At 40.4% G+C, this 15,193-nt stretch overlaps 1 protein-coding gene across 1 annotated transcript in view; it reads left to right on the forward strand.

The window, feature by feature from the left end:
* ipo11 (importin 11) overlaps positions 1-15,193 on the forward strand; it is a 310,760-nt gene that overhangs the window by 191,044 nt on the left and 104,523 nt on the right. The window contains exon 22 of the mRNA XM_048597668.1: positions 14,607-14,683. Coding sequence (XP_048453625.1) covers positions 14,607-14,683 — 77 coding nt within the window. The remainder of the gene's footprint in view (positions 1-14,606; positions 14,684-15,193) is intronic.

A 15,193-nucleotide genomic window follows, 5' to 3' on the forward strand; every position in this document is an offset into this window, starting at 1 on the left:
AAAGTCATGTTGCCCAAAGCATGTAGTCAAGATGGCTGACATTCCTTTGAACATACACTTGCCTGACCTTGGTTGGTATATAACCACCACATTACACACTTTACTGGTCCAAAGCTACATCCTTTGTGGAAAACTCTTTAGGTCAGTGTAACCCAGTGCCCAGTGTAGGCACACAGTCTTGTCATTGTCCAGTAAGGAAACAGCATATGCATAAAATCAATCTGATAAATCCACACAGGAGTTTTTAATCTGCTGACAGCAAAAGCGAGCAAAGACAAAATCAGTAGAGTCTGGAGGTTGTCCTGACATTGCAAATCAGATTTTGGCATCATGACCAATAACTATTTTAGAGTCTGTGATGGTCTGCTGCGTATAGCTTTCAGGCATTGGAAGTGGGTATCATTGAGGTCCTGTCTGGCTTGTTGTGCCTGATGCAGCTGAGCTGTGTCATGAATAAAGACAGCTTTCTTCTCCCCAGTTTCCTTGTCCTCCAACTGGGAAGATTGCTTTCATTTCCCTAGTCGATCAGGATCCAGCACATCACCTAATTATCTGCTGCAATAATGCAAGAGCGCAACACACCAGAATGCTGAGGCACACTGTGCCCAGACAATCCTGTCCCCCTCCAGGATGCAACATGCAGTGGCACTACATCTTCAACAGCCTTAAACTCCTCTGCAGCATGGCCCTAGTCAAGGCGTGAGTGGTGCTAAATCTGCTCTCTGTATTAATCAGGTGTTATGCAGTCGTGTTATTAGCTACGGTTGCAGTGAGTAGCACTTGACCCCAGTAACCGGTCTTGTAAGGTAGCAAGACCCTCAACTGCACTATGTATATAAGAGTTCTCCAGGATGGAGGAGTCGTGGCAGTTGTCAGGGTAGTGGACTTTATTGATTCACGAGATGAGGTTGTTGCTGGCTAGGCAGCATTTATTGCCCATCCCTAATTGCCCAGAGGGCAGTTAAGGGTCAACCACATTGCTGTGGATCTGGAGTCACATGTAGGCCAGACCAGGTCAGGATGGCAGTTTCCTTCCCTAAAGGGCATTAGTGAACACACCTCCAGCAAGTGGTAACAGTGATCACAGATGACCTGAACGGTAAGGGAATGGAATTCCTTCTTGGTGAATTCTGCACTTTTTTGATACAGCCCTCTGTGTTATGTGTATGCAGTCAGTGGCACCCTGCACTTGAGGAATCCCAGTTAAGTTCCCAAATCCTACTGCCCGGCTGCAATGCTGTCCTTGTCATTGGGAAATGAACTGGTGTGACCTTGTGCAGATGGCATAGGTCACTGACCTGATGCATTTGGAGGTGCATGACTAAAAAATTCCACACAGATCACCTGTTGCTCCTTGGAAGGAGCCAGTAGCGTACAAAATTCAGAACAGCAGTCACTTCACAGCCTCCCAGTCCTGCAGCCATCTGGTCTCACTCCAAAGTTCTGTCACAGTGTCCTGAGACTTACCAAGTCTGTGTCAACACTGTGCCTCACTTGTTGCCAGAAACTGGAGTTGGAGATACAGGTGACGTATTCTGCATATGAGGGCTGAGCATGCTTCACCATAAAATGAAAGATGCTACATCCTGATAATGAAGGATATTTCTCTATCATCTGTCTTCCTTCAGGTTCAGCATATGCAGCAACAAGGTGAAAGTGTCATGCTGACTGAGTGTATATAACATGTTATCAGAAAGAGAGTGCCTGCAGTGCTCTGAAATTCTTCCTATCCCAGGCCCACCTCCAATGCTCAACTTCTCAATCCATTCAGTACAGACCATCATGACATGATGAAGCAATGCTGCATGGCTCCCATAGCACCCTTGGAAGTTGCATGAGCAATTGTTCCCCTTCAACTATTATTAGGCTTTGGTAATGTTATTGCTGCTCTGTTTAAATGATTGAGATGCCCATGTTACATTTTGCAAGAACCAGTGGCATATGACAAACTTTCTTTGACCAGCATCTGATGCCCAAGCACCTTCACCCTGCGTGCATGACAAATGGATGATGAAATGAATGCAAGTTAAATATTTCTGGAGTTTGCAAGTGGCTGCTTCATGCTTTTGTTGCTACAATGTTCAAGTGTCACTTAAGTGTGGATTCTGTGCTTTCAGCAATCGAAGTGACACAGACTGCAACTTATGGGGACAAAAACAGATATCTGCATGGCTCCCAGTTATTTCTTTGTGGTATATCTGGAACATTCCTTATTCCAGTCCCATTTGAGCCTCATCCACAGCTCTTTCTCAGTATATTGATGGCAGTATCAGTGTACCATCCTTCTCTCATGGGGAATTGGAAAAATGAAGCAATCCTGTTTCAAATTTCCATCCTTCATCTGTTCTGTTTGTGACTGTTCTCTTCTTTTGACTTCTCTGTTTCCATTTCTGGAGATTGACTATCCACTGATATTCATTAAAAACCATTGTTAGCAAACTCTCTTCAGTATGTTATAAATCATGCATATGGATAGTTAAATAAACTATGAATTGTTCATTAACGGTACCGTAACACTGAAATTTGTTATTGCTTTGAAACATGTGCCAAACTATCTCTTTTGTATGTAACCATACAGTCAGAGAATGATTACTACACCCTGTCACGTCCTTGCCGGCTTTCTACAAGAGCAGCTGTGCTGTCCCTTTTCCCTGCCCTTTACTTGTAACTGTGTATTTTCTTGCCTTCAGCTGCATATCCATTTGTCTTTGGAAATTATGGTTGTATCTGCTTCCACCTGACTCTCAGACCAGACCTCAACCACTGGCCTGGTGAAAAGTACTTTTCCTCATTTCCTGCTAGTTCTTTGGTCAGACACCTTCTGGATGCCCTGTAGTTCTTGCATCAATTGTCTAGACCCCTCATAGTTTTGAAAATATCTATTAAATATCTGCTCAACCTTCTCAAAAGAGAGTAATCCAGCTTCTCCAATCTGGTGGAAGTCTCGTATTGCTGGACCTGTTCTCTCAAAGTCTTCTCTGCATCCTCTCTAAAGCCTTCCAGTCTTTCCTAGACAATGGTGTACAAAATAGAATATAGTACTCCAGCTAAAGATGCAGCAGAGTTTAATAAAAATTCAGCAAAACGTTCTTGATGTACACATTGCCTCTACCTATAAACCCCAATCCCTGGTGACTTTTTAACTACAAGCTGCGTTGCTTTTCAGCAATTGTTTTGCTCATGAAGCAAACTCTCTTCAGTATGTTATATCATTGCATATGGATAGTTAACTCTCTTTACTGTAACTCTCTTTAAAATTGTGATCTTTACTTTCCTCATTCTTTCTATCAAAATGTAGAACTTTAGAAATCCCTGCAATGTTCCCTGGCCCTCGGAAGCTATGCACTCATCGATCGGTGACCTGATGCTTAGCTTCCGCTTCCGCAAGTTGCTACCTTGCATAAAACACAGAAGACAGCACAGTGGCAAGACAAATAAACAAGAAACATTGTCCTCTGGATTAACTTTAATCTGCCACCAGTCTATTTATGTCCTTTTTCAGTTTACTACTATGCTTGTCACATTTCATATTATTTCCAAATTTTGAGTCAACTTCAAATTTTGAAATTGAGTCCTACTCAAGTCTAAGTAATTAGAATGTATGAAAAACATGCACTTATCTTTACCAGCCCCAGGAAAACCCATTATATGCCGTATAATAAAAGAAATGTGATAGTTTCTTAGAGTTCAGATTCTCTTAGCTAATTCTTTCATAGCATTAGAACATAGGAATGAGAAGCAGAAGTAGACCATTTGAACTGTAATCCAAATAGAGTACATTCAAGTGCTTTTGAATGCCCTTTCTCAATTGCATTCAAATTAGAAGTTCAACCCCCATTACATCTAATCACCCCAAAAGCAATAACCATGATAGATGAATATTAAAACAATAAAAATGCCATTCACTTGCTTATACTATGAAAATACCCAGAAAATATTAATTTGCTTTATGACTTGAAAAAATATATTAATATTCCAAGTGAAGCCAAATAACAAATGGTATATGGCAGTAAAGAAGAATAACTGGACATGCTAGAAATTTGAAAAAAAGCATACAGTCTTCAAATGCACAGCATATTTGGAGAAGCAAAATTTATAATGAGCGTTGATGCTACTTAAAGACAAAATATTTTGCAACTTAATTGCTGACATACTGTATGGTCTATTCAAAATTATTACTCCCAAGTTGCTCAATAATTTCAGAAGTGATTTTATTAGCATTTTGAGTGGCACAGCCTTAAAAAAAACCTCTGGTTTGGCTTTCTTGCTGATGAACTGAGGTAAGGTAAAAGTATTTTGGGGCTCAGATGCTGTGTTTGAAGAATGTATGAAAGGATATAATTGCAGCTACGTGGCCTGTCAATGCTAATTTATCCCCTTTACCTTGTTGTTCACATTTAACTGAAACCACAAACTTTTTGAGATAAGAAGCTTAAGAGAAATGAGTTTTGATTTATGGCTCATAATTATGTTAGTAATTCAGGCACAATTGCATTGAGAGTAGACATGGCTTTCCTCTTGAAGAAAAGCTTTGACAAGATTTGATGAAAGGAAACATATTAAGAAAAATGGAGATTGCAGTTTAATTCATGCTTGCAAATGAAAGTTGTTAAAAGATGAGAGTGAAAAATTAAATGGTGCAATTTTAATCTAACTGACTTTCATGATTTAACATTGTGTCTAACAGCAAGCTGAAACAATAATTTTTCATTTGTCGGGATGTCAGTGTGGCAAGGTTAGACAAGTATAATGAGAACCTTAGTGGCAAGTCTGATTTAGCCCTTTGTTTTTGTCTCAGACATATGATTCATCTTTAAGAGGGTCAGCAAATTGATCTGTGCTGATCCAACAGGTTAATTTCACAGTCCCAAAGTTACTTGCTATTGAGATAGTAGGAACCGCCAATGCTGGAGAATCTGAGATAACAAGGTGTAGAGCTGGATGAACACATCAGTTTTTTTCTGAAGAAGGGTCTAGACCCGAAACGTCGGCTTTCCTGCTCCTCTGATGCTGCTTGGCCTGCTGTGTTCATCCAGTTCTACACCTTGTTATCTTACTTGCTACTGACCTGTGATTTTTGATTTGCTAATGTAGTATCCTTTTATAATTGAACAGCTTTCCACTTGTGACCAAGGCAGTGATAATATTTTGATTGAAAAGCTGTCTTCAAGAGATATACATGAGCTAAACAGAAGTAACTTCAAAATTCCTGATATTGTGATAGGATTACGACTGTCAACTTGAAATTACTGCCATCAGAGTTTATATTCCAGGTGCACCACATTTTGCAAGCAAAATTATTTAAAGCCAAGGAAGGGAGTAACATCGTCTGAGACAGTGACGGAGGAAGGAAGAGCAGCTGAGAGAGTGAGTGGAATGATGGCAGTTGGGAGAAGGAAAAAGTGCAAGTGGGCGATGGAGGGAGACAGGGAAGGAGAGTGAGACCAAGGAGAGCAAGAGGAGGAAGGAGAGCAAAACGAAATTGGATGAGTGATAGGAAATGTCAAGTAACGGTCATTTGATATTTTTTGGACTGGAATGAGGTTTTTAGTTGAGTTCCTGGGCTTAATATTGGCAGCCTTACTTTTCCTGATATAATTTAGCTATCTAGATATTGGGCCAACTTCAAACTTTGCAGATGACACTAAACTTGTAAAAATTGTAAATTGTGAGGAGAATAGTGTAGAACTCCAGAAGTACTTGGACGGATTGGTGCAGTGAGCAAGTTGCCAGATGAATTTCAACGTAGAGAAGTGTGGGATGATGTATTTTGGTAGAAAGGACATTGAAAGACAATATAAACCAGGGGTACAATTCTAAACGGGGTGCAGAGACCCAGGGACCTGGACGCACAGATCATTGGAGACCAGTAAGTAAAGCATACAGTATCCTTGGCTTTATTCATAGAAGTATAGAGAGCAAGTGCAAGGAGGTGATGTTGAACTTGTATCAGATGTTTGTCAGACCTCACTTGGAGTAATATATATAGTTCTGGATGCCACATTATAGGAACCATTTGAACACATTGGAAAGAGTATTAAAGCAGTTTACAAAATAAGTGGTTCCAGGGATGAGGAACTCAGTTATGAAGAAGTTTGAAAGGGGGTGTAGTGGAAAAAAGGAGAGTGAGCAAGAAAAGCAAGGAGGGGAGGAAAGCGTGAAGAAGGGGATAGTGGGTGAGGACATGCAAAGGAGTGGGCTGATGGCCAGACTAACATGGAGCAGGTAGGGGAAGGGAGAGAAATGGGCAGATGATGTGTAATAGTAAGGGAAATGGAGGGGTGATAAGGAAGGATTTGATAGATGAATGCAGACAGGCCACATGACAAAAGATGTACAGGCAGACAGATGGGCAAAGGATATGTAAGGAGTGAAGGGCGAATAGTTGGGGAGGACAGGATAGAGATACATGATACACCAGGGAAGAAGGAGCTTGAAGGGAAATGTAGGGTGGCATGGTGGCTCGTTGATTAGCACTGCTGCCTCACAGCGCCAGAAACCTGGGTTCGATTCCACCCTTGGGTGACTGTCCATATGGAGTTTGCACATTCTTCCCATGTCTGCATCGGTTTCCTCCCACAGTTCAAAGATGTGCTGGTTAGGTGAATTGCCCATAGTGTCCAGGGATGTGCAGGTTAGGTGGATTTTCTATGGAAATGCAGGGTTACAGGGATAGGGTAGGAGGCTTGGTCTGGATGGGATACTCTTTTGGAAGGTTGGTGTGGATTTGATGGGCTGAATGGCCTGCTTCCACACTATAGGGATTCTATAAATTCTGTGAAATTCTATGAATGCGGGTGGAGGGAGGGATGATGATCAGAGCCTCAATGAAGGAAAGGACATGGAACAGCTGAGAATGTGCACGCTAATGGAAGAGGGAGAGAGCAGTAGTGTGCACGAGTGAGAGAGCGTACGAACCCTGAGAAAGAAAGCTGGTCTCACACCTACTCCATCCCAACCGCTCAATCCATCGCTTCCTCTCTCTGAATCAGAGAGGTGTTACGGAATATCAAGAGGCCCCTTCACTTAGCTCTCTTTCCATCTTTTTAAAATAAAAACTGTCAATACAGCAGGCCAGGAGAAGAGAACTCAGGGTGCAAGTTACCTACTTTTGCCCACTACTTGCCAATGAATTCCACTGAAGCCAGCTCAGAATACATGTCATCAGAGATGAACCAAGCTCAATGATTGTTAAATTCAGTTCCCTAGCTCCACCTTGGTCCCCACCTTCTTCCCTAGTGACCAGGACTTGGGCCTAGTCTGTAATTCCCTAGTTCTGCTTCTCAACTGAAAAGGCAGAGTTGTTTGCAACGTTTGTGGGTTTTTTTTAATTGATTCCTCATTCACTTAAATTATCAGCTTGTTGCTTTGGATTTTATTTTCTATAATTCGTGTTTTCTGTTGTTCCAAAATCTTTTCTTTCCAAAATTTGCTCACCAGCCTTCCAAGGGGGAAGAGAAGCATTAATGTGGCCCCCATGTAAAACCCTGACCGAGATTATGTTCCGTTCCTGGAGTTATGTTTAAACTATCAGTTTTCTCAGAAAGTGTGATTACATTTTGCTCTCTAAATTAAAACATTTCAAACAGTCATCAAAACGGGAACTAACTGTAGAATTTTTAATTACTTAGTAATCTTTGACCTGCTGTAGTTAATACAACCAGAGTGGTGTAAAAGCAGCAATTTTCTATTGGGATGCCACTCCTACAATGTTAGAATACTTTCAGCAGAAAGGGGCCATTTGACACATCTGTCCAGGCCTGTGCTATGCAAGGACAATGAAGCTAGCCCCGATTTCCTGCTCTTACCCCATTTCCATGTAATTTTTAGTCCATTTCCATTGCTTGCCTTACAACATTTTGAACACCTCAATTTATAGAACTTCCAGCACAGACACAGGCAAAGTATTCTAAATCCTACCCACTTATGGTGTCAAAATGTTTGAAGTTATTCAATTATTTCTTTTGCTAATCATTTTAACTCAGTGTCAACTAATTCTCAACCCTTATATCAATAGGGATAGTTTCTGTCCATTTACTCTGCCTGGTCTGTTTTTGATGTTCAATGTTCTGTCAAATCTCCTCTCAACCTTCTTTAAGAACAACTTCAGCTACTCCACTCTATGTAACTGAAGTACCACATCTCTGGAATAATTTTGCTAAATCTTTATTACTCTATCTCTATTTATATCTCTTAACTCTTCACATCTTTTCTAGGGGGCACCATCTGAAATCGGACACGATATTTCAATTTACCGTGATTTAAAACAGTTGGTCATATCATTTTTGCTTTTGTACTTAGCACATCTATTTTTAAAACCCAGGATCATGGATATTTTTAAACTACTTTCTCAAACAATGACCTACCAAGACTCCTCCAACAGCACCTTCCAAATCTGTGTCCTCTTCCACTGAGGACAAGGGCTACAGATGCATGGGAACACCACCATCTGCAAGTTGAACTTCTATTCTCACAGTATCTTGACTTCGAAATGTATCACTGTTCCTTTGCTGTCGCTGGGTGACAATCCTGGCTCTTCCTAATGGCTCTGTGGTACCTTCACCCTAAATTCTGCAGTGGTTCAAGAAGGTTGCTTACCACCACCTTCTGCAGGGCAAGGATTGCTGGCTCAGCCAGCGACACCCACATCCCATGAGTAAAGGAAAGAAAGACATGCCCTGCCATCTTCAAAAATTTTTGACATATTTGACCAGTTGTCTCAGTTCCTGCATCCTCTTTAGAATTGTATCTTTTATTTTGTGTTGTATCAATATGTAAATCGTAAAAGAGTAAACATTGGTCCTTTAGAGGATGAGAAGGCCAATTTAATAACTGGGAATGAGGAAATAGCCAAGACATTAAACAGTTATTTTGTGTCGGTCTTCACAGTGGAAGACACAAATAACATGCCGAAAACTAATGGCAAGAAGGTTATAGCAGGTGAGGACCTAGAAACTATCATTATCACTAAGAAGGTAGTGCTGGGCAAGCTAATGGGGCTAAAGGTAGAGAAGTCTCCTGGCCCTGATGAAATGCATCCACGGGTACTAAAAGAGGTGATGGGGAAAATAGCAAATGCACTAGTAATTATTTACCAAAATTCACTGGACTCTGGGGTGGTTCATGCAGATTGGAAAACAGCCAATGTGACGCCACTGTTTAAAAAAGGAAGTAGACAAAAAGCAGGTAACTATAGGCCAGTTAGCTTAACTTCGGTAGTGGGGAAAATGCTTGAATCTATCATTAAGGAAGAAATAGCAAGAAATCTGGACATAAATTCTCCCATTGGAAACACCCAGCATGGGTTCATGAGGGGTAGGTCATCTTTAACTAATTTGGTGGAATTCTTTGAGGACATTACTTGCATGTTGGACAATGGGGAACCTGTGGATGTGGTGTATCTGGATTTCCAGCAGGCATTTGACAAGGTGCCACACCAAAGGTTGCTACATAAGATAAAGTTGCACATTATTACAGGTAATGTATTGGCATGGATAGAGGATTGGTTGACCAGTAGAAAGCAAAGAATAGGGGTAAATGGATGTTTTTCTGGTTGGCGGTCAGTGGCTAGTGGTGTGCCTCAGGGATCAGTGTTGGAACAGCAATTGTTTACAATTTACATAGATGATTTGGAGTTGAGGACTAAGTGTGGTGTGTCAAAATTTGCAGATGACACTAAGGTGAGTGGTAGCTCAAAGTGTGCAGAAGACACTGAAAGTCTGCAGAGGGATATAGATAGTGAGTGGGCAAAGGTCTGGCAGATGGAGTACAATGTTGATAAGTGTGAGGTTATCCATTTTGGTAGGAATAACAGCAAAATGGACTATGTTTTAAATGGTAAAAAATTGCAGCACGCTGCTGTGCAGAGGGACTTGGTTGTCCTTGTGCATGAATCACTGAAGGTGGGATTGCAGGTGCAGCAGGTGATTAAAAAGGCAAATGGAATTTTGTCTGCCATTGTTCGAGGGATGGAGTTTAAAAACAGGGAGGCCGTGCTGCAGCTGTATAGAGTCCTGGTGAGGCCACACCTGGAGTACTGTGTCCAGTTTTGGTCTCCTTACTTGAGAAGAGATATAATAGCACTGGAGGGGGGTGCAGAGGAGATTCACTCGGTTGATTCCAGAGTTGAGAGGGTTGGATTATGAAGAGAGACTGAGTAGACTGGGATTATACTCATTGGAATTCAGAAGAATGAGGGGAGATCTTATAGAAACATATAAGATTATGAAGGGAATAGATAAGGTGGAGGCAGGGAGGTTGTTTCCACTAGCATATGAAACTGGGACGAGGGGGCATAGCCTCAAAATAAAGGGAAGCAGATGTAGGACTGAGGTCAGGAGGAACTTCTTCACCCAAAGGGTTGTGAATCTGTGAAATTCCCTGCCCAGTGAAGCGGTTGAAGCTACCTCGCTGAATGTTTTTAAGGCAAGACTAGATAAATTTTTGAACAGTAAAGGACATTCTTCCTGCCAAAGTGTATTGCTTTACATTACTCTGCATTCGATTTCATCTTATACATGTCTACACATGTAGCCTACAGTGCTTTCAAGATTCCTGTCATCTGTGCTTTTTGAAATTGTCATGCACACAAAAGTCTAGGTAATTAAATTGTTGAGTAAAGCAGCAGTTCTCATACTCATCTGAACAACAATGGGCCTTTTTTTAGTTCGTGGGATGTATGTGTCCTCAGCTAGGCCAGTATTTAGTGCCCATCCCTAATTATAGAAACATTTAGGGCTTTGAGTAAACTGCTAAAAAAAAAAATGAAAATATAATTACCTCCTTAAATTTTTAAACTTGTATTCTGGTTAATAATGGTACTAAATACTGAGAGTGACACATGGTAAATCAGTATGCAGTCCTTCACTGGATTTCTGCTGCTTCTGAAGGCAATAAGGTAAAATTGAACTTAATAAATACGATTTAAGCACAGGGACAGTTATGGACAAGCAAAGACCCTCTGGCCCATTTGGTTTGTGATAGGCAATTGCAATATCTTGTGTATTGCATATTATATCTGCACAGATATACCTTGCTTCTGGTGATTGATCTCCAAATAGATCCAGATTGATCTGATGCAATATTTCTGTTTGCATCCTGCAATTGAGTTCTCAATTAAGTTTAATATCTACTTATTGAAATCAGGAGCTTTGATATTAAGAACTCCTCTCTTGCATGGTAGTCTACTTTTGGAATGTCTAAATAAACTGGGCCTATTCTGCTTGCCTCATTGACCGACTTCATAACTTCTTCAGAAAATACAATTAGATTTAGAATGCAAAATCTTTTTCTGAAGCCTCATTGGTTGTCCCAAATGTTCCCTCTGTATCTGACCAATCATATATTGCACCCCAAATGACTTACTCACAGACCCTTTCATAGAATCCCAACAGTGTGGAAGCAGCCCATTTGGCCCATCAAGTCCACATTAATCCTCCAAAGAGCATTTCCCCCACAGATCCATCCCCCTCCCCTATCCCTGCAACCTTGCATTTCCCATAGCTAATCTACCTAACTTGCACATGCCTGTATGCTATGGACAATTTAGTATGTTCAATCCACCTAACTTGCAGATCTTTGGGCTGTGGAAGGAAACCACAGTACCCAGAGGAAACCCACGCAAACATGCGGCGAATCTGTAAACTGTACACTGACAGTCGAACCTAAGCCCCTGACACTGTGAGGCAGCAGTGCTAGTCACTGAGCCACAGTGCCACCCTTTGGAATACTGATGTGAACATGTATTGGGCTTATAGGCAGTCAGATTCATATTGTCTCCTTTTCTAAAGATGGAGCCATCCTAGAGTGTAATAACCTCCAAAAGAAAAATTATGTCTCTGGGTTTGCTTTCCCTGTATCTCCTCTCCCTGAAGTCTCTTGGGTGGACATTACCAAACTTAATTGGTTTTTCTCAATTTCTAGTTTAATTTTTTAAAGTTTTTAACTTTCAGATTTTAGCATATGTTCTTTAAAGTATTAATAAATGTGAGGTCATCCGTTTTGTTAGAAATAATAGCAAAATGGACTATTATTTAAATGGTGAAAAATTACAGCATGCTGCTGTGTATAGGCACCTGGGTGTCCTTTTGCATGAGTCACAAAAAAGTTGGTTTGTAGATGCAGCAGGGAATTAAGAATGCAAATGGAATATTGTCCTTCATTGCTGGAGGGATGGAGTTTAAAAACAGCCCACTGTATGGGGTGCTGGTGAGGCCACATCTGGAGTATTGTGTATAGTTTTGGTCTCCTTAATTGAGAAATAATGTGCTGCGGGGGTGCGGAGGAGGTTCACTAGGTTGATTCTGGCATGAAGAGGATTGGCTTTTGAGGAGAGATTGAGGAGACTGAGACAATACTCACTGGAATTTAGAAAAATGATGGGAGATCTTTTGGAAACATAAAATTATGAAGGGAATAGATAAGATAGAAACAGGGAGGTTGTAGAAACTGGCAGGTGAAATTCGAACTAGGGGGCATAGTCTGAAAATAAGGGGGAGCGGATTTAGGACTTAGTTGAGGAGGAATGTCTTCACCCAAAGGGTTCAGTCTGTGGAATTCCCTGCCCAGTGAAGCAGTTGAGGCTTCCTCATTGAATGCTTTTTAAGGCAAAGATAGATTTTTGAACAGTAAAGGAATTAAGAGTTATGGTGAGCGGTAACTCTGTACGGTGGTGATAGGTGCACAACAATTAGCCTCACCCCCTTGCATCAAGGAAAGGAAAAATGACAGCTGGGTTCCCACTCCTGATCATCAGTCAAGCTTTTAGAAAGAATGAGGGCAAAGATAAGCACCTTTGTTTGTTATGTTTATGAGAACTTTTGACTAATCTTTGAGTCTTCACTTGTACACTACCAATGGGCATAAATTTATGACAAATTGATTCACATCAGTTTTGAAATTTGATAGCTTCTAAAATGGAACCATAAAAAATATTAAATTAGTAATTAGTGAGATTGTACAATTTGTATTACCATATGAATATTAGAAGTTTGACTTAATGAAGAGAAAGCAATGAACAAGAAAATAAGAACATGAGAAATAGGAGCAGAAGCAGGCCATCTGGTCCCTCGAGCCTGCTCCTCCATTCAATAAGATCACATCTGATCTTTTCGTACACTCATGCTCCACTTACTATGCTGCACTCAGTTTGTTTGCGCATTTACACTCTTTTCCTTCTGCTTTGTGCTCATAGAAACATAGAGAACAGAAGCAGATGTAGGCCAATCAGCCCTTTGGGTCTGCTGTACCATTCATCGTAATCGTGACTGATCATCAATTTCAGTACCCTGTTCCTGCTTTCTTCCATATACTTCAATCCTTTTAGAACCAAGAATGACTCCTTGAAAATATTCAATGTTTTGACCTCAACTATTTCCTATAGCATAGAGTTCCACAGGCTTACCACTTGCTAGCTGTTGAAATTTCTGTTTATCTCAGTCCTAAATGGCCTACCCTGTATTCGTAAACTGTGACTCCTGGTTCTGGACTTCCCAGTCATTGGCAATGCCCTTACTGCTTTTACCCTGCCTAGTCCTGTTAGAATTTTATAGATTTCTATGCGATTCCTCCCTCATTCTTCTGTACTTCAATATAGTTCTAACTGATTTGGTCTCTCTTCAAACATCAATCCTGCCATCTCAGGAATCAGTTTGCTAAACCTTTGTAATGCTCCCTCCATAGGCAGAACATCGATCCTTAGGTAAGGAGACCATAACTGCACATAATAGCAAAATCAGACTGTGGCTCATAGAAATTTTAGTCAATTGAAGTAGATACAAGAACAAATGTCATGTAATTAAATTTCCAGGAGAACATGTGTACCAGAGTTGTAAATTCTAATTTTGGGGTAGTATTTTGAGCTATAACATATTATCTTTAAATTAAAAACGAGTGATAAGCTTGTCAAGCCAGTACATTCAAGCACTATTTGTATAAGATTGTATGTGAAGACAACCAGATATACTATTTGTTTACTGCTATTTGGAGGAGCAAATACAGGATGAATGTCCGTATTCCACGTACATGTATTTAATCTGTATTTTTACACACGTTTCGAAGAGAATTGATACATTCACAATTCAATTGCCAAGGTCAAAAGACCAGAAGCCCAGTCAGTAGCCCAGCATGGTCATTGCTCATGTGCATCTTAAAACTAGTTTGAGAATTATTACATCATAGTACCAGCAATATATCAACCAATGTGGCGTACAACAGTGTAATTCATTCTTTGTATGAGATAACGCTCAGCAAGATTATATTTTTTTTAAGTGAGGAGAGGAACACATACATTGCTGAAATTAAGTTAAAATGAACCGACAATTGTGATCTTATTTGGAACATTATTCTGTGATTTTGATTTTTTAAAAATTATCTGTAGATGTTGATTCCTTTAGCAAATGAGCTGTGTGATTAAACTGGTATTCTGAATTGCTAATTACAGTCTTAAGTATCGTAATCAGTGACAGTGCTCAGGTGTTTGATGTCAAGATTGCCCATTGAGATACTGCAGGATTTTAGATCTTATCAGTTGATGCTGTTCATTTGTTTATTGTGTAACTGCTAAATGTTAGTGAAACTCCTCACTACTTTTTACTATCATCTTATAGGTTAGTGACATTGGAAAACAGCCCATCAATCACGCCAGAGCTTCTTGGCATTTTTCAGAATATGTCTGCTTTACTTGGTAAGTATAGCTTGGTGTTATGGCTTAATTGTTTTATATTGTCCAAGTCACGACTTTTTACAGGTATGTTTCTGAGAAGATGCTTTTTTGGCACAATTCCTTGTACCAGAGTTGCAAGTATCAATTATTCTGCTCTTTTTTTTACTCTATATCAAAGTTTGACAGAAACCAACTACTTGGGAAAGAGAAACAAAAGCAGAAATTGCTAGAGAAGCTCAACAGGTCTGGTGGCACCTTTGGAGAGAAGGCAGAATTAACGTTAAGGGGCCAGTGACCCTTCTTCAGAACTCTTAGTAGCTAAGGAAAGATGGTATAAATGCGGAAAACCTGTGAGTAGGTGATGGGGGCAAGAGGGTGTGAGTGGTGGTTGGCAGAGGTGGAAGTAAGTAGGTGGAGAATGAACAGAGACAGAAACAAAGGCAATTAGTTAGGCAAAGGGATGAATAATGGTAACAAAAACAGAAGTTGCTGGAAAAGCTCAGCAGGTCTGGCAGCATCTGTGAAGAAAAA

Source organism: Rhincodon typus, chromosome 1 (genome assembly GCF_021869965.1).
Source record: "Rhincodon typus isolate 14 chromosome 1, sRhiTyp1.1, whole genome shotgun sequence".
Classification (NCBI taxonomy): Eukaryota; Metazoa; Chordata; class Chondrichthyes; order Orectolobiformes; family Rhincodontidae; genus Rhincodon; species Rhincodon typus.